This window comes from Girardinichthys multiradiatus, chromosome 13 (genome assembly GCF_021462225.1).
Source record: "Girardinichthys multiradiatus isolate DD_20200921_A chromosome 13, DD_fGirMul_XY1, whole genome shotgun sequence".
Classification (NCBI taxonomy): domain Eukaryota; kingdom Metazoa; phylum Chordata; class Actinopteri; order Cyprinodontiformes; family Goodeidae; genus Girardinichthys; species Girardinichthys multiradiatus.
Window position 1 is genome coordinate 19798625 of NC_061806.1, and position 23576 is coordinate 19822200.

General features: G+C 40.7%; 1 protein-coding gene and 1 long non-coding RNA gene across 4 annotated transcripts in view; one reads left to right on the forward strand and one right to left on the reverse strand.

The window, feature by feature from the left end:
• col1a2 (collagen, type I, alpha 2) lies at positions 1-19115 on the reverse strand. Of its 2 annotated transcripts, XM_047384713.1 has the most exons (50): positions 18917-19115; positions 17306-17310; positions 16115-16150; positions 15624-15707; positions 15175-15231; positions 14987-15031; positions 14752-14805; positions 14609-14662; positions 14444-14497; positions 14304-14357; positions 13805-13858; positions 13624-13668; positions 13397-13495; positions 13252-13305; positions 12900-12998; positions 12248-12292; positions 11609-11707; positions 11215-11268; positions 11019-11126; positions 10882-10935; positions 10696-10794; positions 10514-10567; positions 10309-10407; positions 10160-10213; positions 10012-10065; positions 9840-9893; positions 9406-9459; positions 9266-9310; positions 9086-9184; positions 8872-8979; positions 8736-8789; positions 8585-8638; positions 7881-7934; positions 7717-7770; positions 7481-7588; positions 7329-7382; positions 6897-6950; positions 6641-6802; positions 6440-6547; positions 6182-6289; positions 3575-3628; positions 3374-3481; positions 3224-3277; positions 3026-3133; positions 2828-2881; positions 2151-2258; positions 1776-2019; positions 1486-1670; positions 1146-1388; positions 1-1055 (listed from the first exon to the last, which is right to left on the reverse strand). In XM_047384713.1, the coding sequence occupies exons 1-50, from the start codon at positions 18984-18986 to the stop codon at positions 909-911; spliced, it is 4059 nt and encodes a 1352-aa protein (XP_047240669.1). In that variant the 5' UTR covers positions 18987-19115; the 3' UTR covers positions 1-908. The 2 variants fall into 2 exon arrangements, with proteins under 2 accessions (XP_047240669.1, XP_047240670.1); XM_047384714.1 differs by lacking the exon at positions 9086-9184.
• The window catches only part of LOC124879893, a 12774-nt gene continuing 5355 nt past the window's right edge, over positions 16158-23576 (forward strand). For both annotated transcript variants that reach the window (XR_007041152.1, XR_007041153.1), the window contains exons 1-2: positions 16158-17229; positions 18072-18206. This is a non-coding gene — a long non-coding RNA (uncharacterized LOC124879893). The remainder of the gene's footprint in view (positions 17230-18071; positions 18207-23576) is intronic.

A 23576-nucleotide genomic window follows, 5' to 3' on the forward strand; every position in this document is an offset into this window, starting at 1 on the left:
TGGGTTTTGGAACATTGGACATGCTTTATTTCAGAACTTTTCACAATTTATTTAAACATCTCACATATACAAAATAGGTACAATAGACTTTGTGGTGTCATTATTTCAGAGAAAGAGAGAAAGGCTGTCTGAAAACGGTTTGGGACTGGAGAAAAAATGTGCTGTGAATATGAACACAGAGAGTGGAACTGGGAGAATAAAAAATAAAAGCCTGAAAATACTTTTTTAGGACAAAAAAAATTCAGAAAGGGAACAAAAGAAAAAAAAAGAAAAACAGAAAACAGACATTAAGGTTTGGGAACAGTCCACCTGCTTAAAGTGGGGGAGTATCAGTGGGATTAATGTAAGAGCCCTCACAAGTCAATACAAAGTAATACAGTGAAAAGTGGTTTGTTCCACAGCTGCATTTTAGCACCATAGGTCTCTGCTTCTGAGCACCTTCCAGGCAGGACAAAGCTTGAAGCATTAGAAGTCTTAACATCTCGGCAGTGGACTCAGGTTTTAGTCAATACTATTTTCTTTGCGTACAGGCATGAGGTAGTTCAAACCTTTTTTGTTCTTGGAAATTGTGGTTTTAAACCTCCTCTTTGGAAGATATACAAAGACCACAAAAAAGTGATGTGTACTTTCAGCATTTTTATTACACTTCTTTTATTTTTTACAAAAAAAGATGCCATGATGTCCCACAACAAGGTGTTTTCCCACGTCCCTTTGGGTTTGTCTGTATTAATTTGCATTGCACAAAACTTCCTTTCAGTCCGTATAGTCCTCTCCGATAGTTGCCCATCTTAAGCAAGTGGATGTGCAGTGAGAAGTCAGCATTCAGTACAAAAAAAAACACAGAAGAAGGGCAGAGATTTTTTTTTTGTTCTTTCTCTCTTTTTGGTGTTAATTTATCATGAGTCTATTTATTTGAAACAGACTGGGCCAATGTCCAAACCAAACTCCTGATCAGGTCCACCAATGTCCAAAGGTGCAATGTCGAGGATGGGGAGGCGGGTTGGTTTATTTGTTCTGTACTCAATCACTGTCTTGCTCCACTCACCAGTGTGTCTCTGCAAAAGGTGAAGGAAGAAAATTGAGATTAGACATTGGAAAACAGTTGGGTTCAATGTCTACAAAACACCCAAAAAAGCTGTACTTACAGTGCAGCCATCCTCCAGCACAGAGAAGGTAAAGCGGCTGTTGCCCTCGGCTCTGAGCTCCACGTCGTTGGATCCCTGGAGAACCACGGCCTTCTTCAGGTTGCCGCTCTCACTGTCCATGTAGGCAATGCTGTTCTTGCAGTGGTAGGTGATGTTCTGGCTAGCTTGGTTGGAAAGCAGGCGCATGAAAGCCAGCTGGGTGGCCATGCTCTGTGGGCTGAGGGTCTCGTCATTGTAGGTAAACTGCAGGACAGAACCAATTAGAAAAGTCAGGATTTCAAAGGAAGACCAAATTAAGGGATGAATTTTTGGTTATTAATTGACTGCATCCCCCTCGCACCTCGGTATCACCGTTGATGGTCTCTCCGAACCACACATGCTTCCTATTCTCTGTGGTTCTGTACCAGTTCTTGCGTGCGATGCTCTCAGGGTGGGCATAGATGCAGGTCTCACGGGTTGTAAACTCACAGAAGACCTTGATGGCATCGTTGATGCAGCCCTGGTTGGGGTCAATCCAGTAGAATCCTGAGAAGAAGAAGATAAAGGGAATGAGTACAATGTTTCGGGTTCAGAAGAGGGTGGCACACTAACATGAAAGCACCTTCCTAAATCGGTCTATAAGCTGCCTACCACTGCTCCAGTCGGGATGACCGAGCCTGATGTCACGGCAGGTGCGAGCAGGGTTCTTTCTGGATCCCTCGGGGGTAAGGAGGTTCTCAATCTGAGTGTTGAGAGACTTGATGGTGGCATCGACTTCATAGTCCTTGGCTCTGAGAGCTGGCTGATCAGCTCTGTACTCATCGTATCCAGAGACATCGTAGCCACCACCAGAGGGGCCAGGAGGTCCAGCCAGACCAGGAGCTCCAGGAGGACCCTACAATGCGTATGGCAGTTGATCATTAGGCTGTAAGCAATAGCAATTGGATCTTCTACTGAGGACATAGCACAGAGGAATTCAAACAATTAAAAAATAGGGATACATAGGCTATGTAAAGTCAAACTTACAACTGGTCCAACATATCCAGGAGGTCCACGGGAACCAGGAGGACCCATAGGACCATGTGTGCCAGATCGACCATCTTTACCAGGGGGTCCATTAGGTCCAGAAGGTCCCTAAAGACGAGAGAATTGTCTGTTTATAGTAACCTAAAATAACGTAGACCGAACAATTATAGCATGCTCAGAATGTGGGGCCCAAGTCTCAAAGGAGTCTTTTAACATGTAATGTGAAAGAATTATGCTAACATGGCTAACATTTCTGCTTTGATTTGTCTAGAAAGTAAGAGCTCAGTCCTGGGAACGAAGTCAATATCCCAAATGAGCTCCTTCAAGTTGCAAGCGGGAAAATCAGTGGGATTTGTTGATTGTTCTGATGCTAACTTCTAGTAGCAGCACATGTTGATAACAGATATTTATATACAGCACCATCTGTACCCCTGGTTTAATGAGATGCAGTCTGTCAGACATTTATAATTCATATGCACAACGGCCATGCTGCAGCTGCTGTGATTCTGACTGGGAAGTTGGAGAAGGCAAATAGTTCAAAAAAAGTACAAATAAAATGCACCAGTATGTCTGATAACTTCTAATTTAGTTGCGTGTAAGGCAGTAGCTTCACCTCAACCTGTATAATCACCTGGAGAAGAAATAAAAAATAGGTTCTGATTCAGCATGAAACTCACTCTGGGTCCGGCGAGTCCAAGTGCTCCAGCAGGTCCGTTCTCACCAGCAGGTCCCTGGAAGAAAAGTAAAACTGCAGATTAGGGACTTTTCTGAATGTCGTCCTGCTTGCAAAACTAATACCAGATTCTGGGTATATGTTTGTCAACAATGTGGATGTATATTTAATTTTAGTTTAATTATTGTTTGCAGATACTCACAGAAGGTCCAGGCATTCCCTGAAGACCAGGATGTCCACGAAGACCCTTCATGCCTCTGTCTCCCTTTTCTCCAGCAACTCCCTTCTCACCACGGGGTCCAGCAGGTCCCTACAACACACAAGTATTAGCCTTGTCAAGCACATGTTTTGTTGCTTTTATTGATAGAACCTAATTATGTGGTATATTTTTTGTACTTACAGGGGCGCCTCTAGCTCCAGCGGGGCCAACGGCTCCAGAGGAGCCTTGTGGACCCTAGGGACACATACATTTAAGAGAAAAATATGATTGGAACAAGATGATGAATCTAAAGGTAATTAATGTGAATAGACAAAGAAGAACAATAATTACAGCCTCTCCACGGTTTCCTGGTCTGCCAGCACCTCCAGTTGGTCCAGCAGGTCCAGGAGTTCCAGCGAGTCCCAAGGCACCAGGAGATCCAGGCTCACCACGGTCTCCCTAAGCATGATAAACAAAGGAACATGAAGCCCATAGCATAGTATGTTTTTCTCCTGCAAGTAAACATGTTTAAAGGTATCCTCAGGACCTCACCTTGAATCCAGAGGCACCGGGACGACCAGGGGGTCCATCGTTGCCAGGGCTACCCTGGTTTGGACAAAGGGTGGAGATATAAGCAAGTCATACAAATTTTCACTAACAAGCCTTATGTGATAAATAATAAATATTGATAATACTAAAGCCAGTGATACTGCAATAATCAATTCTACTGTTTTACAGTATAAAAAGCAAAGCCAATACAAATATAATTATTTCTGTTGTTCATCACTGTTAGAAAATTAATTAAATCCTAGGTACATCCAAAATGACTGAGTATAAAAAGAGAAAACACAATCACATAGTTGCTTTTGAATGTTTTTTACCCTAAAGTAGCAACAATTGTGCAACAATGGGTCTTGCAAACTTGGAGAAATCTTAAAAGAATCTGATGCACGGTTGTGTTGCAACAGTCTTATCTCCAATGTTTCAACAATGGCTTGGTCTCCATCAGAGCCAGGCATGACCAATTCAAAAAACAGTTCAAGTTGTTGTTTCCCTTGTTGATAATCGTCTCTTTCCCCCAAGTTCCTATCTTGGAAACACCATTGACATACTTAATGCAATCAAAGGGTTTAAATACAAAGAAAGGGACATGCTTGTATCTCTTGATGCACAGAACATTTATCATTCAGCAGTTTGATGCTCCAAATCCTTAGCTTAGCCAGATGGCGTTACTAGCTGTGTTGCCCTCATCTAAGCTTGTTACATTATAGCCTAATAGAAAGAAGTCCTATTTAGGCCAATTTGTAACACATTTCTTTTTAAACTTGTTTTGTGGAAACAAGATATAGATTACATCCATGATTGGATGGAGGGATAGTACAAAAGTGAATTCAACCTGGAAACACTCAAAAAGGGAGAAACAACGAGATACTGATTAGCAGGTTTATTAATGAAAATGACGCTTGGACCCTGGAGGAAAACATGTAGTCTGAGGATGACGTGAGCTAGAAAGGCCATTTTAGGATTAGATACGTCCCCCCCCCCGGGAATCTGATCCTGGTGGTGTAGTGGCCTGAAAAAGTTTGTAAGGAATATAAGGAATATGGGAGCCAGATGGTGGACAAAGGGGAGGAGACTCAGCAACGTGCAGTGTCTTCCATGATGAAGGTCTTTAAATATAATGTCTTGGGAGATGATTGGACGAGGACAAGAGCGGACCAGTCTCTGATTGGAGTGTTATGGAGGAATAACCAGGCGGAGCGGAGGTGGTGAAGGTGAGTCTTCCATGTTGAATTTTTGTTAACAACTCCATATGTCTTATTTTCAGATATATATATATACCAATTGCACAAATTAGAATCTATATAATGGGGCATTATGAGACCTTTATCCCTGTTCCTTATTCTCACAGTACATAATAGTAGTGTTAATAAAACTTTTAAAAGAAGAAACTACAGCTCAATTATGGATGTTAGGTACCAGCTGCAAAAAATAGAAAGGCATTTTTAAGAGAGGTTATCTGTCATTGGCTGAGCCTGTTAAATGACTTGCATCTACTTTCAGTTTTCTACAGATTGCCCACAAATGGCAGGTAGGGATAAAGATAATTTTCTTAAATCCTGTAATCTTTTAAGGAGTTTTCTACCTTGAAATAATATAAGCCTTGAGCTTTTTGATTACATTTAGACAAGCTTATTATTTGAGAAACATTCTGTTACTAAATAACCATCACCGACTTGTTCCTGGCTCACCGATGCTCAGCACTCCAATTCAATAAATACTGAACTAGAGGTAAAAACAATTTCAATTATTATTTATGCTAAAATGTACTTATGATTTGGTTTATACAAGAGAAACAAAACAAGGTTTTATCTGTGCACAAGACAGGAATGCAAACTCAGAATAAGGACTAGGAACTAGCATAGCGTCATGGGGAGGCTATCTATGGCTCTGCAGCATTGGTGAAGTTCTCAAAAATTGAATAAAATGTCACCTACCCCTGTGAAGAAGGTGAAATAATTAGTCTATTTCCATTGAAACTCTGGGCTTAAATTGTTGTGGATGTTGAACCTTTTAAACCTTTGCCTACATTGTCCTGTCAGTTTTTCGAATAAAGTGTTGTTGTTTTTTTTTAACATAAGTGCATGTCCTAGGGAAAAATGGTGTTGTGTGGAAGTTAAACATTATAGGATGCTCCACCAAACAAACTGGCATGGAGTTTAACTCAGTCTTCTCTCCAGCGACCTTTACACACCGTTTTCGGTTGGTTACAATTACTTGACTGAATCTGGTGTTCACTTTTGACTCTGATGAAGACACAATCAGTTTAGGAATGTACTTCACTCCTGTTTACACAATAAAGAAGAAAACTTGATGGATCCATCTTTCTGTTGTCATTATTTTGCTGTAAGGAACCTGATTCAGCTTTAGACTGCTTGCAGTTCTGATGAGAATCCAACTTTTAGGCATTATTCCTGTTTGATTTACTCTAGTTTTGTTGCTTGTTGTAGGATAAGTCGGCATTGGTTGAGAAAATCTTTTGTTGATTCTATAATATATATTAAAAGAACTACATTATGACTTGGTGGTCCTATTAAAAAAACAATTGGTCCTTCCTAGATTTGGAACAAGAACTAACTACTTTCTGAGTAAGGTTACCTCACGTCCAGCCTCTCCTTGAGGTCCGGTCATACCAGGCATGCCAATGTTGCCAGGGGGACCACGGGCTCCACTGGGACCAGGGGGTCCAACTCTTCCAGGCTCTCCCTGTAATATTAAACAGAACATTTTGTGAAACATGGACAAAAGTGAATGCTGAAGCAAATGTTTAAACACTATAATTGTCTGTTTGGACAGTTTGATTTAATTTTTAAACATTTAAGATATAATGTGTGAGTGGTATTAACTTGCACTTACCAAAGCACCAGCACCGCCAGGTGTACCACGATCTCCTCTAGTACCAGGCAGACCCACGAATCCCTGAAGTCCAAGAGGTCCAGAGCTTCCAGGAGTACCAGGAGGTCCCTGAAGACATGCACAAACACTCATGATTAATTTAGTGAAATTCAGCTAAAAATGATTTTCCACATTTCTTCAATGTGATTGTGTAATACTTACAACAGGGCCAGATTCTCCAGAAGGTCCCTTCTCTCCAGGAGCACCAGGTGGTCCAACCATTCCCTGCTCACCAGAAGGACCAGCAGGGCCAGGGTCACCACGGAGACCACGAGGTCCATCTTTGCCAGCGGAACCAGTGGGGCCAGATGGTCCCACAATACCCTGGGTAGGAAGGAGAGAGGGTTATAATGTTGGGTACATGTGTGTGGTTTGTGTGTTTTTATAAAGAATTGCACAATGTAAAATAAGTACTCACAGCAGGACCAGGAGCACCAACTCTGCCAGCAGCACCAGGTAAACCAGTCAGACCCTGAGCAGAAACACACACAAAGGTTAAACAGAGGTCAGAAACAAAATCTAAAAGGTGTGCATGTGTTTGTATTTAAATCGTTCCTCCAATAAAACGCAAACAAACCACAAATATTAAAAAATATGTGTTTTTTGATGTGTAGGTGTCTTTAGGCCATATATATTTTTTGGTTAAAGAGTGGGACATTTACAAAAGGCTGAAAGGATGTTGTATCCCTGAATTTAGCAGATATGCTGTTGTTCACAAGATACCAATAATTATTAAAATTGTGGCCGTATGGCTCAAAACCGACTTGAAATGTGATGATTGAAAGCAATTGTATGGCAGGTGCATGTAAAAAAAATGGTACCGTATTTGGGCTTCTGTTTGAATACTCACTGGAGGGCCAGAGTCTCCACGAGCACCAGGAGCTCCAGCAGGACCAGAAGGACCCTGGATAGAGAAAAAGAAGAACAATCTCCTTTATTCATAGCCTATAACACAATTTAAATTGTAATCCTAAACTAAAACTATGGTGTGTGTCAGCTTACAGCAGGTCCAGACTGTCCAGCGGGTCCAGCAGCGCCAGCGGATCCAGCTTCCCCCTTAACTCCAGCAGGTCCACGCTCTCCTCTGGCTCCAGCCTGACCATCTAGACCCTATGGAAGAACCAAGGAAAGCGACATGAATGTCTAATCAAGCTTGTGTGTATGTTAAACAAATCTGCAGATTTATGTGTAAATCCCAATTTTTTTCTGATTTAAATCTATTATAGCATCAGGCTTACAGGGGGGCCAGCAAATCCAGGAGCTCCGGAAGGTCCAACCTCTCCACGCTCACCCTGTAGATAACAAGTACTCGGTCAAAATGGCTCCCTAAGACCTTGTTTTATGATAACACAAGAATTTAGGTTATGAATATAATGAAAAAAAAACTATTTGCAATACTAACAGAGGCTCCACGAGCTCCAGCAGGGCCACTGGGTCCAAAGGAACCAATCTCACCCTAAAAGAGAGAAAAGACAGGCTAAGAGTTGATCCATATAATGATTTATCAACTGCATAATCCTTTTCATATACATTAATACCAACCAGAAAATATGTCCACTCCCATCTGGTTATTTAATGCAAATAGCGATTTGTACATGTAAAACTGTTCATGCTTTTTATTTCAAACAAAAGCCAAAGAAAATGGATTAAAATAAGTAGAGAAATGGAATAAAAATGTATTACTTATTAATGCTTTTTAATTTTGAGTCATATTCACTGCCATCTTTTGGTAAATTGTAGCTAGATTGTTCCTGCAGTTCATAAAAGAACCACTAGATGGCTGCAAGGATTTTGATTTAAATATGACATTATGCTACGAGTTTAATTTGGATTTTGCTGCAGAGAAGAGTCACGGGTTTGAAAATGAGACGTGAGTTTGTTCCAAATTTATATTTTTACAAAAATTTAATTCCAACTGCTTCTCCTGATATTTTATTGTTGTAGCTCTGGTTTAAGGAGCCTATCTTAAGAAGCGTTGGCAGAAGTCATTTGTAAGATTCATACATTTTCCTGATATTTGTTTATTCGGTCAAAAAAGTTCTGTACTAATGTCATTTGCCAAAATAAGTTGGTTATTCGTTTTTTGTAACTAATACACCAACTGACCTTATCACCATTGGCTCCAGTGGGTCCAGGAGGACCAGGAGGTCCAGCCATGCCCTAGTAGCAGATCAGATGGGATAGTAAGTACAGCGCACTGGTTACAAGTATTATTTTTAAGTTGTATATATTGAAAGAACATGAGAAGTTAACCTACACGGGAACCATCTCTGCCAGAATTTCCATCAGGGCCTCTGTGTCCATTCTCTCCCTGAAAATGAAAGCAATAGTTAGACAGGTATAGGGAAAAATGTGCAGGTGGTAGTTTTTTTTTTTTATTTGCTTAAATTTACCTTCTCTCCCTTGGCTCCTGGACCACCAGCTACACCACGCTCACCGGGCATGCCACCAGGTCCTTGATGTCCAGGACTGCCGGCAGCTCCGGCAGCTCCAGGCTCTCCCTGGCAGCACAAAAGAAAGATGTATTCTTCTATCTACTTGCTTTTTTTCATTTCCTTCACTTTTTAACCATAACATGTTTTTGACAATTTAATTCCCTTGCATTACCTTGCCACCATCAGATCCAGGGGCTCCAGCTGGTCCACGGGGTCCAAGTGGTCCCTGAGCCCCAGAGGCTCCAGCAGAACCTGGGTTACCACGCTCTCCCTGCAGAATTCATATGTGCATATTCTTTAATCACATATCTACTGGTTCTTGAACATGCATGTGAAAACAAAGGGATCTCACCTTGCCACCAGCTGGTCCAGCTGCTCCCTGCTCTCCTGGCATGCCCTACAAAACCACATCAGTTTGGTTAGATTTGGTTAGACTACACTAACATTTGTATTGCAGCTGCTATAAAACATGCTTTGTGTTCATTTGCTTACTCTTTCTCCAGGCTTGCCAGCCTCACCAGAAGGTCCAGCAGGTCCAGGCAGACCCTGAAAACATCAAGTATTACCAGGAAGTCACTTGATTTTAATTTTGAAAGCCAACATAGAAATTGGTATTAATTGCCTCAGACTTAAACCCTCGAGCTATTTTTCATTAAGCGGGCGGAAAAGTTGATGCTGCCCTGGATGTGAACGACATAAAGGTAGAAAAAGGTCCACATAAAACATCTTCTGGTTTATAAATGTGATTAAAAGACAGGTCAAATGGGATAAACAAGTCTAAGTTTCAATGTATTTGCTAAATTTGGAGTAGTAAAGGCTAGTAAAGCCATTTTTTGATGTCTAGGGTAGGAGGACACTAGAAATGCTTTTATTACTGTGTATTGCCTCCAAATCAGTAAGCAGATAAAAGAAATGACGGTTCAAACCTGGAAGCCAGGAGCTCCTGCTGGTCCCTGCTCTCCCTTCTCTCCAGGACCGCCCTACACCAAGAAGGAGAAAACAGTTACCTATGTTTAAAATTGATGCTAAAATCCGATCATACTTGGTTAAATTGATAGGACGTATTATGGAGTAACCCATGTATGTAAAAACGCTTACAGCTGCTCCCATGGCGCCTGTGACTCCGTTGTTGCCATCAGGTCCAGGGGCTCCCTAATGACATAAGGAAGCAGCTTAGTGCAATGTAACAACAAACAACATAAACAATTATGCAAATGTTTTCATAGCGTTATATTTTCTGACATACTCTCAGTCCAGTGGGCCCAGTAGGTCCCTTCTCTCCAGGTTTGCCAGACTCTCCCTGATGGAAAAGAGGATTTGAACATTAGAAGCAGCTGAAACAAATGTGTATAAATCCAACTGCTCATTTTTGCAGGGGGCATAATGTCCACTCACAGAGGGTCCTTTGGGTCCAGGGAAACCAATGTTTCCGGGCTGGCCTCTAGGTCCACTTGGGCCAGGAGGTCCAGAACGGCCATCTTGTCCAGCAAGACCCTAGAAGAAGAAGAAGTGTTACCTCGATCCATACGACAAAAATGTCGCTTTAGGCCATGAGACCGGCAGCAAAACTCTAAAGAAAGTAAAACTCAGGTTTACTCACTGAAGGTCCCTCCTTTCCTGGGGGTCCGGAGCTTCCAGGGCTTCCTGGGAAACCCTTCAGGAAACAAATATGTAAAGATTATTAAGATGTATTGTTTTAGATGCCCCTATAGATAGGTCTACCATATCAACTTTACCTCTCTAAGGTGGCATTTTCTCCTAGAAATTAGTAAAAACACTCACTCTGAGACCGGCAGGACCAGGCTCGCCCGCACGACCAGCATCTCCAGGGGGTCCACGAGGTCCAAAGGAACCAGTGGCACCACGGGCACCAGGCATGCCCTGTATAGTTAAGGATCAGTCAAAATTAGGAGCGGGTCATTTCACTGAATGCATAGACCTATGAGTGCATTTGGATGTAATGCTCACAATTGGGCCAGTTCTTCCATCAGCACCAGGCAATCCACGGCTTCCAGGAGTACCCTGAAGGTGACACACAGGTGTTAGGAGTTGAAGCTATGTCAAAGGAAAAATATTTCCATTACGGATGATGTTAGGACTCTTACTCTAGCACCACGGTTGCCAGCAGGTCCATTAGCACCAATCTCACCAGTGGGTCCTCTCTTGCCCTCCTCACCTTGAGTTCCAGGAGGTCCCTGAGGACCACTGTTGCCCTGAGGAAGGCAGCAAAGAAATGTTGCATCTTAAACAGATTTAGGGCCATTGTTTTACATTTTAAAACTATTAATTACATGAACTTACAGGCTCTCCTTTGGGACCAGTGTCTCCCTTAATACCCTGAAGACCAGGATCACCCTAAAACATACAGAGAAATAGATGCACTTCAACCAAAGAGCAATCATATATCTATTTCCATTTGGTGTTTTCACTATTTTCCTGTCATTTACTAGTAATGCATCATGCGTGTTAAGTGTGCTTTGCTAAACAGCAGCATTGTGTTTGCATTTGGGCCTACAAAGCAACAGGCTTTCTTTTGTAAAGCTTCTGCAGGGCATACATCGTTTCTATTCCTTATCACCATAGCAATGTGTTAAAGGAGTAAGTATTCAATATTTCTGCAATCTGTGACCTGTATTATTCAAAATTTGAATACCAAATTTTATACATACATTTATACATAATCAGTGTTACTCACAGAAAGTCCTCTTGGTCCAGCAGCACCCTGAGGGCCCTGAGGTCCAGGTCCTCCTCTTGGTCCGGGGAAACCGGGAGCTCCAGCAATGCCAGGGGTTCCCTTTACAATAGGAATGGAGACAGGTCAGCATTGCAGCTTGTTAAATCTGTAAACCACAGTGATAAAAAAAAAAACAAAACAAAAAAACAGCCTGTCTGCTGGCTTTTAAATCAAACTGATAACCAACAGAAATATAAAAATGTTTATTAGGGTAGGTGACAGTAGTAAAGTCTACTTCTGTAGACTAATCATTGCCAATTTAACAGATGTTTAAAGCATTATGGCAGGTGTTTGGCACTAGCTTGTTTTGTCAGGGTTTTAAATTTTTTAAAGATACAGTGACAGACGTTGACAGATGTGCAGCTTAAATATAATTGAAGGTACAATCCAGGTAAACTATAGAAAACTCACATTTTTCTTTTGAGGAATTCTGCATGTCTACATTTTATATATACACTGTGAGTATCTGGTGTTTAAACCTTTCCACATCCTTAGTAAAGGTAGAGATGTGAACATACTGCAGCATTATTTATATATATGTGTGCTATTTACACCACAGAGTACACTAGAAGTTACTTCTGTAGCAGTGTGGATACTTACAGCAGCTCCCTTGGCTCCATTCAGACCATTAGTACCAGGGTTGCCCTGTGGGAGGAACACACAATGATCTATTCAATTCAATTATGGGTATTTATCTTCCAAATTACACCAAATGTTATCTAAAGACAACATACAAACAGGTTCAGTTCAAATCCAGTTAGATAGAAGCCACTGAGGTCCTAATATAATTCTGCTAAATGCATTTCAAGCCAGCACAACGTGGTCACATAGTCAGATTCAATCCAATTGCGTACAGTGCAGTCCAGTCCTAATTACTACACATTTACATGAAAATATTCTAAAAATCTAAGAAATATTTATGGTGTCTAAATATTTTCAAATGGAATTTTTACACAAGTGTGTTAATCCACAAAAAGTGGAATATAATAACAATATGAAAACACTGTTCCTCTGTTTAGAGATGATAGTATAACGGTTTCTTACATTAAGTGCATCATAGCAATCTTTCACAGAAGTACAAAACAGGCCAAAATAAAAAAAAAAAAAATTGACACTTAATATAAGTTACCCATTGTTTGAAAAAGTGAAATTCTACATTTATTCTGTACAAAACAAGCCTTTCTCATATTCAACTCTCAGACTAATTTTAGTTTTAAAAATGTGCACTTTGACCATCTTTGTAATTACTTACAGTGGGACCAACTGGGCCAACAGCACCGTTGGATCCGGGCTCTCCTCTACTCCCCTGAGGTCCAGATGGGCCAGTGCTTCCAGCGGCTCCAGTCTCTCCCTGTTAATGACAACATTTAAATTATTTTGCTTTTACTGTTGATAGAGGGAAGGCAGTGGTAAGGAATTAAATCTTATTTGAAAATGTCAGTGTCCAAAAAAATATATAGATGGAAAATACAAATATGGTCCTTTTTATTTGGAAATGTAGTACAAAAGAAGAATCTAAAATCTATTTATGTTGTGACTATGTTGACTTCTACATGTAATTATAAAGAACTCACATATGCAACAGGAAGTGACAAAACACATACCTTGGGGCCGGGACCACCTGGGAAGCCTGGGGGACCGGCAGCACCCAAAGGACCCTGACAAGAGAAGAATAACGGTGTAAAGATTTCTCTGACATCAGCAGTGTCTCCTTTTTCAATTTAATGAAAATAAAAAGGGTTTACTCACAGCTGGACCAGCAGGTCCAACATTGCCATCAGCACCACGAGCACCAGAAGGCCCAGCAGGGCCGGGACGACCCCTCTCACCAGGTTGACCGCGTTGTCCCTGAGGATAGAACGTCCAATAGAAACTGCGTCATTTATACGCTCTGCTGTGTTTACACTAATCCACAATTGATGGAAACACTTATAGGAATATAAAGTTATGTATTTTGAGTTTTATCATAAACTTACAGCCAGTCCAGGACTTCCAGAAGATCCAGAGGCACCAGACTCACCCTATAGGATAGAAAAAAATCAATTTATATTTTAACAGTTGAAGTAGATAAACATAAATAAAGAGGCAGATTTGCAACAAAAATAAAACGGGAAATGTAAAGTGAAAGAGTTATCTTGATGTTAGATGGTGCCTAACCTTCATGCCAGCAGAACCAGGTTCTCCCTTGCGTCCATCAATACCAGTGTAACCCTACAACACAGAAAAGTAGAGAAGATAAAAGCTGTATACAAAGAAGTCAAACTTAGGTCAAAACTTAAGGAAAAACCCCATAGACTAGTTTTGTTTTTACAGGTTCTATATTATTGAGAAGTTCTCAAAGCTAGATATAATGAGAATGAAAAATAATGTGGTTATTTCTCTGTCCCTCTAATGGCCAAAAAGAAAAGACTCAATTTCATCCGGTTTACAGGAAGCCTTTCTGTCTGACTGTAGTCCATATGAAAGGTACCAGCACTGAAATGTGTGCATTTCCGATTATCCAGGAATTTCTTTCGGTAAAAAGACAGGCTTCAAATAAAATTTGCTGGAGAAAAGAGGTGAGGCCTGTTACAATAAATCTAACTTTCCATTTCCAAATTCCAGTTCCAGCAAAAAGGCCATAATTGAGAAGGTCAAATAAGGGTAAAGCACTCACTCTGTGTCCCTTCATTCCTGGAAGTCCAGGGGTTCCTGGGAATCCACGAGCACCCTACAATTCAAAAGTATAGAAAGTTAGGAAGCAAAAAAGGAGCTGAATCTCGATACAAAACTATACCTCATAACTCCATGTCTTACCTGAGGGCCTGTGACACCTCTGTCTCCGGGCTTGCCAGGCCTGCCGTTATTTCCCTACAAATCAATAGAAAAGAACTCACCTTGGGATGTTTAAGGACAAAAAAAATCTACAAAAGCAACTCAAAATAGATGGAAAGAAGTAGAGAAAAAAGGACATGAACGCACATCTTCTCCGCTTTTGCCAGGTGGTCCAGGGGGACCACGGGCACCAACAGGACCCTGAAAAATAGAAGCCAACCATTAAAATATCAAAGATCGTCATGGCCACTGAAACTAGGGGAAGATGGGGATTCTGGGTATTTCCTTACATCATGTCCAGGCTGTCCGGGTTCACCAGAGTGTCCTGTCTGTCCTTGAGGTCCCTGTAGAACAACAGTGCTAAGTAATGAGCTAAGTAATGATGTCAAAATATTCTACAGATTGCTTCATGCCTCTGGGGTCTTTAATTATATTAACTTTTTAATTTCCTTGTGAGATTAATAAAGTCTTTTTGGATTTGAATAGAATTTAAATTTTAAATTAGATTTTGTGCTTTGCACTTACCTGGGGTCCAGGCATTCCTGGGAGACCTCTGGGTCCCATTAATCCCTGATAAGGAGAAATAATTATTAATTCCACGTCATGCTGTGATGGATTTATGTTAAAAGCAATTCAGATAAATTTTGTTTGCTTATGTGCCGTTATTGTGTTGAGAGAAAATAGAAAGTAGGGTGGTAGGGTAGAGGACGTACTTGGGGTCCAGGGCCAGGATCAGGGGCCTTCGCACCATCATATTGAGCAGCAAAGTTCTGTTGAGCAGTTAAAATAAAACAACATATAATTAATTCAATTTGATACCTCAGTAAACTATGCAATACTATTATAAGGTGCCAGGGTTAAGGTTAGCCATAGTAATTCCAGCCCCCACATAAAAATTCACATATATTTTATAAAGAAATTTTGTGAAAATAACAATGATACCAGTTTTGACCAAAAACGATACTGACAGCAACAATTTTTAGCTTTTGTAAACCTGATTTACACTCAAGTTGCCCACCAATGCCCTAATTGGGCATCATGCATGTTTGTTATTGCGGGTCAAATGAAGTGACACTATTTTGCGTGGGATTGCAAACATTTCTTGAGCCAATTTCTAAGACACATTGCTACTGAAATTCTCGAGTGTAAAAAGCAGACTTACTCCTCCGAGTCCAGGGGGGCCTGGGGGGCCAGGGGGGCCAGGGAGTCCAGGTTTGCCATCTTTTCCATTTGGGCCACGAGGACCCTGGAAAAATTAAGACAACCCGAGTGACGACGTGTTACTGATTTTCTGAATAAGGAGTATTTGTAATCAGATGAAACCATTACAAAACTGAAAGACACGTTGCAAATTTATCAGAATAAACATAAATGCTTCCAGTAGTAAACTGTTTTGGAGTAATGGAGATTTAATAAAGGCAAAAACACAAAATTTGTGTTTTGTAAGCATTTGTTTTAAAATTCCCATTAAGGGCTCCAATAATCAAATGACTTGTAAACAAAGGGGAATGGCAAACTGAGGTTAACAGGTCAGACGGCACCAAGTAACTCTTCACCAATAATGTTTTATGAAGAATGCCCTCATTAAATACTGTATTTATAAATACACTTACAGATACACATCGAAGGAAGCAAAGTTTTAGTTCAGCTTACCCTGTCACCTCGAGGTCCTTTGTCTCCTCTGGGACCCTGCAGCGTAGAAATCACTTGATCAGACCGCAACACAGATTAGATGGCTCAGTTTACTGCTTTAACATGCAGGTATTCCTATCACCAAGCCAAAGACTATAAACCTCATTGAATGAGTGCAAGCAAAACTTTCAAAACAATGAGCATGTCTGCAGGTTTGATTATTCGGTGGGAATAGACACAAGCTAAAATACACCCTAAATGATCCTAAACTGCACACCCCTTTTCCAATTAAACCTGTGCCTTATGCATCCAACATTCCACATTGTAGGCAAATAAATCCATCTCATACTGTGGGCATACCTAAACTCTATCCTGAAAAATGAGAAATAATTACATTTAAGTACATGTTATTGCCTTACTTCATGAGAACCTATGATTATTATAAGCCAATGAAGGACAAAAACTAATACTGTATACAATAAAAGGAGAATTACATAAGGCCTGGATAGTGCAATGAGTATTTGAGATGAGTGTTTAACATGGAGCACATTACTGCTGAGCAACAGCTCAACATTTTCTTTACAAGATCAAGAGGATGCCCAATAAACAAATGATATTTGAAAATGATACGTAAACCTGACAGTGCAAGGTGCACCTAGAGATGCTGCTGCTGCTAAATCTCCAAATGCCAAAGTTCAGTCTAGGCAATCTTCATCAAAGCAGAGTGATTCAAACAGAAAATCTATGTTCTTTCTTTTCTCCAACTCACAGGCCTGAGATCAGACCTTCATCTTTGCATCTATCTCAAATGAGAAGCAGAGGTAGACTCCAAACTGACCCAAAGTCAGCTAGTCGTGACAAACTTTCCTTTGGCCCCCTCTCTGCTGTCCTCAGAAAGGATCCTTTGTGCCAGGCTCTCACGGGTGCCTCAGCAACGTGGTTTTAGCTTTCACTGACACAATCTTGAGCCAATAGGACCCTCACCTAACCATGGACAGGAAGAAATAGAAAAAGCTGAGAGAAACGGCTCAGCTCAGCCGAAAAGAAAATGCTCCGCTGTGACTGAGATAGCACAGGCTGGTCAACAGTGGGTGACAGTAACTTTTTCCTGAGATGTTTGAGTGGATTTGGAAGAGGTAAGTAGGTGGACTTGACAAGGTAAAGCTGTCTTTAAGTTATATTGTTTTGATGCAAGCATGCATGCATACTAACCGACGCTGTGGCATTGTAGAGATGATGATGCGGATGAGGTAGGAAAAGAAGAGGGCAGGGGGAGAAAAGTGAATACTCTGTTAGAACATTTCAAAACGTACAGAGCAAACAAGCAATCTTTACTCTTGCATAATGTATTCGACTTCATTTTAATTGGATAGTATATTATTCGTTTAACAAAAAGCAGAAACATGATGTGCTGAGTGAAGATATTAAATTAAAGACATACTAGGATATTTTGTACCTTGTGAAACATAAAACATGGCTTTCTGTGTTGCCTGAATTTGGGATTGTTTACCTTGCACTCATACCCTCCTTAACATGCCAAAACATATATTATGTAGGTAGTAAGACAAGTAAGGCCCCTCATATTTACCTCCTCTGAACCTTCATGTGGTCTAACATGTCTCAGCCCAGCCTAAGTTAGGAGCGGGAGGCTACCTGTGCTCCAACAATCCCAGTGAATCACTGTATCCACTTTGAGGTGCTCTAACTGTGTTATAGATGTGCATCTCTGGGAAGCTGCAGCATTCCAGATATTAAAGCTGAAGCTTGCTAACAGGTCTGAACTAGCAGTGTATGCCCTCTGGACAGGAATATTTTGCCTGCCAATAAAAACAAAGCAATATGTGTGTAATTTCCTATGAAATATACAATTTCTAGTATATAATGTGCTTTGATTCTGTTGCTGGGCTGTATGACACAAAATGTGGTATTTAGTCTGGCAAATTGACAGTTTGCTTCTCTTGTTTGTTCTCTGAAACAGGTGAACATCAGCTCCTTCCTGGATGGCTTTGGATAAGGTGGTCATGGCTGGGATTGGAACAGCTGGGACCTCCCCTGTGAGCTCTGGCATATCATGTCCAATATATTCCACCAGGTGGCGTGCTACAGCGCTAATGTGAGACTGCTTACTTCCTTTTCACTTTAATCTTATAATCTAAAAGTCACACCACAACCTAAAGTTAAGTGAATAGTTTTTGGTATTTTATTTGAAATTTTAGGCATTTCTTTGGGCAATTTTCAGACGTAGAAGCAATAGCTTTACAGAGAGAAATGAGTAACTTAATTTTATTTCCCACTTTAGCTCTATCTAACTATGTTATGTCTTACTACGCAGATTCTGGCTTGTTGATTTAATTAAGAAGAAAGTCTAAAGTCGTGCCAAATTGCTGTCGCCCCATATGGCCACTAGGGGGCGACATTGCAACGTGAAGACGCAAAGCTGCATTTCTTGGCCGTGTGGATGGAACAATGTGTCCAACGCCCCACAAAAGCTTTTCATCCTATTTTTCTTAAGCATAGTGCAAAAGTCGCCTATTTAGTTCAACATGCACTAAAATATGGGGGGGAAGACTTTATTATGAAGATCTCACCCACAGAACTTCTTTTTACTTATCCTTTGAAAAAAACAACAACTAATCACATCATAATTGTATCCTTTGATAAAGTGAAGAATCCTCTGCATGAGCTCAGTCCATTGAGTTCAGGATGACCATCATCATGTAAGTCCCAAACAAAAGCCAAGCAAAAACATCCTGAAGCAGTAGGGAACCAGAGGGAAAAAAGGATAGATCCATCACAGAGAAAGAGCAGACAATCAAAACTTACATTGGCATGACGTTAGGTATAACGTTACTGCAAGCAGCAACAGAATCCGAGTATCCACAAAGCTGAGCATGTCTAAGCAGACATGCAGACTCCTTGTGCCGCAGAGCCCCTGTTTTTAAACCACCTTCAAGCAGGCATACAGTTGTGGTGACACGAGTAACTCCAAAGTTAGCAGAAGCCTGCTGCCGTGATGCTAGAATAATAAAGATCTATCAGGCCTATTTATACGGCAGGAGGGTCCCTGGTCTGCGTGTCAAAAGTCGGCCTGTCAGCCAATGGGAGAGGAGAAACCCAAACTGACTCCCATCCCTCTGCAGCTTAGAGGCAGTCATGTGGTCCCGCATCTCCCTGCCTTTTTCCTCTCCTCCAGAAACAGTTTGGCTGAGGCTTTGGCGATGATGACGAGTGCAACGTTTTAATTAGATCCATTCTTTTTGAGGACGTGGACAGCGTCGAGGTTTATAAGGCAGATGAAGGCCTAACTCTACTTTCTTTTTACAGAGCGTCGGTGCAGATCAGGTCAGTACGCAAGGCCCTGGACGTCTGGTCTTGCGCACTGGTACTTTTTTGAGGGGATATTTTACCACCGGGAATATCTGAGCCCATCTCTTTTTGGATTTTAGGCGACCTGACTTTTGTTGAGATTCAGCGTTATCTATTTATTAATGTTTGACCTATACATTTGCGCCAATGCTTTACGCAAGAACTTGGAGTCTAATTTGTTCCGTTGATTTGATTGACTTTAAAACATCGTTTTTTTCCCCCCACGTTATATTTTATTTTAGACATCTGTAGAACTCATCCACCACGCCACTTTCAATCAAGTCCCCCATGAACGCACGTTTACTGTTTGAGAGGCTGAAATTAAAAACTAGTCAGAACCACTACAACATCCTCTCTGTAAAAACCTCTCTCTGAGGGAACCTTCAGACTGTCAAAAGGCAGATGTGAAGACCGACTTTCCTCCTCCCTTTGCTCTCTCTTTGTGCAGCTCTTACCTGCCCACATGACCAGACATGTCATTTGCTCCGCCACAACTTCAACAATATCCAGCCAGGGCCTCTTCCGGCATTTTATCAAACAGTCACAGCTCATTCCAGACCATAGACTACTATACGAATTAGATTGAAATCAATAACTCAAATGATGCATGATTTGGTTACACCTTTAACCCTTTTTTTGCAGCCAAAAATATGAAAGTTTCATGATTATTGTCAGTTTTGCAAGCTCCCCTGCACCTCACAGAGAGGATTTTACTGCCTGAAACTTTCTTACTTTACTGAGCATCAGTGCGTCTTAAGAATGCTTTGCAAATTATGCTATTTCATTCTAAGAATTTCTTTCTGAGCAAGAAATTCTTGCTAGCACAAGTTTTAGAGCTACAAGTGAAAATTACCCAGAGGTCTGGTCTTAGACCTGGTTCTGTTACACCTTGCGCATCCATCTGATATAAGCCAGTTTGTTTCACCTTATGCCCTCCACCTTTGCACCACAAACAAAGTCACTGAGGTACTCCCCCTACAAGATTATCACCTAGACATTTTACCTGAGTAATGCAGCAGAGTAAAAAAAAAAAAAAAAGAGGTGGAGCAAGTGAAATGAAATGTGTTTTAAAATGGCAGAACTCCCACTTGCTGCAGAGCTCCTCTGAAGCCCTGAAGAGGGTGGAAGAGAAAAGACAAGCAGCACAAAGAATTAAAGATGGCTGAAAAGCTCCACATCATCAGCCTTCAGAACTCTTTACAGTGTGATTCCAGGAGAAAAAAAACTGCCACACTGTTTAAAGTAATTGTAATTTAGAAATTATTAAAATACATTATTTGCTGTTAAAACTGTTTCAAGTAGTAATATGTAAAAATGTTTACATTTGATGCAACAGTGCATGCAAGAATTTGATTTAGTCAAGTTTTGACATGCAACTTTCCACCAGAAATTGAAAACTTTTTTATCTACGATGTTCAGATCTCCTGCACTGCTATCTTTCACAGTGCTGCATGCTGGACCTGCATACATATCCCTGAACATTTGCTCTTTAGGCTCCATCCTCACCCACCTCCATCTCTCTGTGTGTCCCACATTTTAGCTGTGATGCAGAGGTGAGCTCTAATAATTATAGATGGAGCACATTCACTACACATCATTCCTCTGACAAGGAACAACAACTTAAAAATCAAATGGAATGATAAGATCAAATGTACACGTGCAGTTTCATCTCGGATTAAAAACGAATGTCTGATGTTATCTTGTCAGCCTGTTGCTTTGGAGAGATGCAATGTTTTGGTAGACACACTTGAAAACAACTGAAAAACAGAGTAGAAGAAATGATTCTAATATTCTCTGCAAAAGTATTCCTATCGGTTGAAGATTTCCTCGCTAATACGAAAGCTTTTCTAGATTCTGAAAATTATCACATCACATCCACAAACTTGAATGTATTTTATTAGTGTTATATGACAGACCAATGCAAAGTTAAATCTAAAAACTTTACGCATTTGTATTCAGCCTGGTATTTAACTCCATTTATCTTCTCATCAACTGACCAGCGTCTCTGTCCCTGCAGAAGAAAAGCGTTCCCGCAGCATGCTCCTGTCACCACCATGTTTCACTGTGAGGAAGTTGCTATCATTGTGCTGTGCAGCGTTTGCTTTCTGCCAGTCATAGCGTTTTACATTTAGGTCATTCAGTCCAAAAAGGCTCAGAATTAAAATTATTTGGTCTTGATGATGCTTTTTGTTCACTAGTGTGGACAAAGCTCTGAGCCCTCATCAGAATATCTGCAATTCTAATTAGTTTAAAGCACAGAGGTAGAGACTATTTACTAATCAGGTGACTTCTGAAGACAATTAGTCCCACTAGGTTTTATTTAGGGGTGTCACTGTAAAGGGGGCTGGATGCAAATGCAATGCCACACTTTTTGTTTTTTTGGAGGAAAACTGAAATATTAAATTGAATAGAACAAGTGAGGCGCCATTGCAACACAGCACTGAAAACCACATCATGGGAGTCTGAATAAGCAGAACCCATTATCCATCTTCCACTGGGTTCTCCAATTCATGTGCTGTTTGGAGCTGACGCAGGAAGAAAAAAAGAAAATCAATATGGAGAGGAGGAAAGATAATTTTAAAGATATATAGAGTGTTTATATTGTGAGATAAAAAGCTACCCTCCCTCATACTGAGACAGGCACTAATTAAACAGGGCACTGCATGTGCACACAGTGGCAGACATGCAGGGGCGGATGAGGTTTTTAAATTACAGCCTATGTTCCAGGCGCTTCTTTCAATTCAATCTCCTTCATGAAAACTTCAAACCAACTTTCTTCATAGGAGAGAAAATGTAACTCTGTCCATTTTACAAAGTGATTTCAATTCAAAGAGACGTGCATTTGTTCTGATGTTTAATGCTAAAATAAGTCATTTTCCACATTATGAGGTCATTGATGTTGTATTGAAACTCCATTTGCCAGTTTATATTTTGTCAAGGTGGTTTTTAAAATCACGGCAACTCTTTACCTGAAAACAACGTTTATTTAAAAAGGAAAAGAAAAAGTAATGCTTTGTTCTGATAAAACCCTAATACTTAGAGTTCTTGTTTTGAACATTACACCAAGTCTGACAAATGTTGCCCTCTTGTTTATGTCTGTTGCCTGTGCACTACTTCCTGAAATGATGCATGAATGTAAATATCATCTAGAGTGAAAATAATCTGTTTGCCTCGCCAACTCGAAAGTACCAGTAATTGTCTGATAACTTTTCTTCATGTTGTCTTTTTAAAAATGTGTTAGAAAACGAAAGTCACAACCCAAACTCAGGGATCTGTGTCTGAGTGTGAGTTTATGTCGGTGTGTGGTTTGGTTGTCTTTTATGTGTTTGTATGGGGACTCAATGACCCTGAATAGGACAAAACAATCACAGAGAATGAGTGGGACTTAGCTAGTGGCTGTAACAACTGAATTAGATTGTAAGTAGTTCCCAAGCTCAATCCATTTCAGTTCAATTTATCTCAAGACACTTGAAAACACAAATAGGTCCATATCCATTCATTTTCTATACCCGCTTCTTCCATAGTGGGAGCTGGTGCCAGCAGTCTAGAGGCAGGGTACAACCTGGACAGGTCGCCAGTCCATCACAGGGCAACACAGAGACATACAGGAGAAACAACCCTGCACACACTTATTCACACCTAAGGGCAATTAAGAGGGACCAATTATCCTAACAGTTATGTTTTGAGACTGTGGGAGGAAGCCAGAGTACCTGGAGAGAACATGCAAACTCCATGCAGAAAGACCCCCGGCTGGTAGTTGAACCGAGGGCCTACCTGATGCAAGGCAGCAGTGCTACCAACTGAGCCACCATGCAGCCAGGTCCATTTATATAAATACAATGCAATAATAAAGCCATGTTCAGATACAGTCTAGTTTGTTCCTAATCATCTTGTATGCTTAATCTCACAGCTGCCTTCAGATCCTTAACTCTCCCAGTGTGGTTGTGTGTTAATCTCTCATGTTTCTCATGATTATCTTCACTCTTGCAAAGACCTCAAAACTGAGTGCAGTTGATGATCATTTTATTTATTTTTTTTGCTCAGTGATCAACAGATACATTATGTTCTTGCTAAAGGTCTTGGAGCTCATTCCAACCTCGTGCAGATCTACGATTGT

Coding starts and splice junctions, on each gene's coding strand:
- col1a2 (XM_047384713.1), bottom strand. CDS start 18,986: ATGCTCAGCTTTGTGGATACTCGGATTCTGTTGCTGCTTGCAGTAACG. Junction 3,482..3,574: donor CCGGTGCCTCTGGATTCAAG/GTGAGGTCCTGA, acceptor TATCATGCTTAG/GGAGACCGTGGTGAGCCTGG. Junction 2,882..3,025: donor AGGGAATGCCTGGACCTTCT/GTGAGTATCTGC, acceptor CTTTTCTTCCAG/GGACCTGCTGGTGAGAACGG.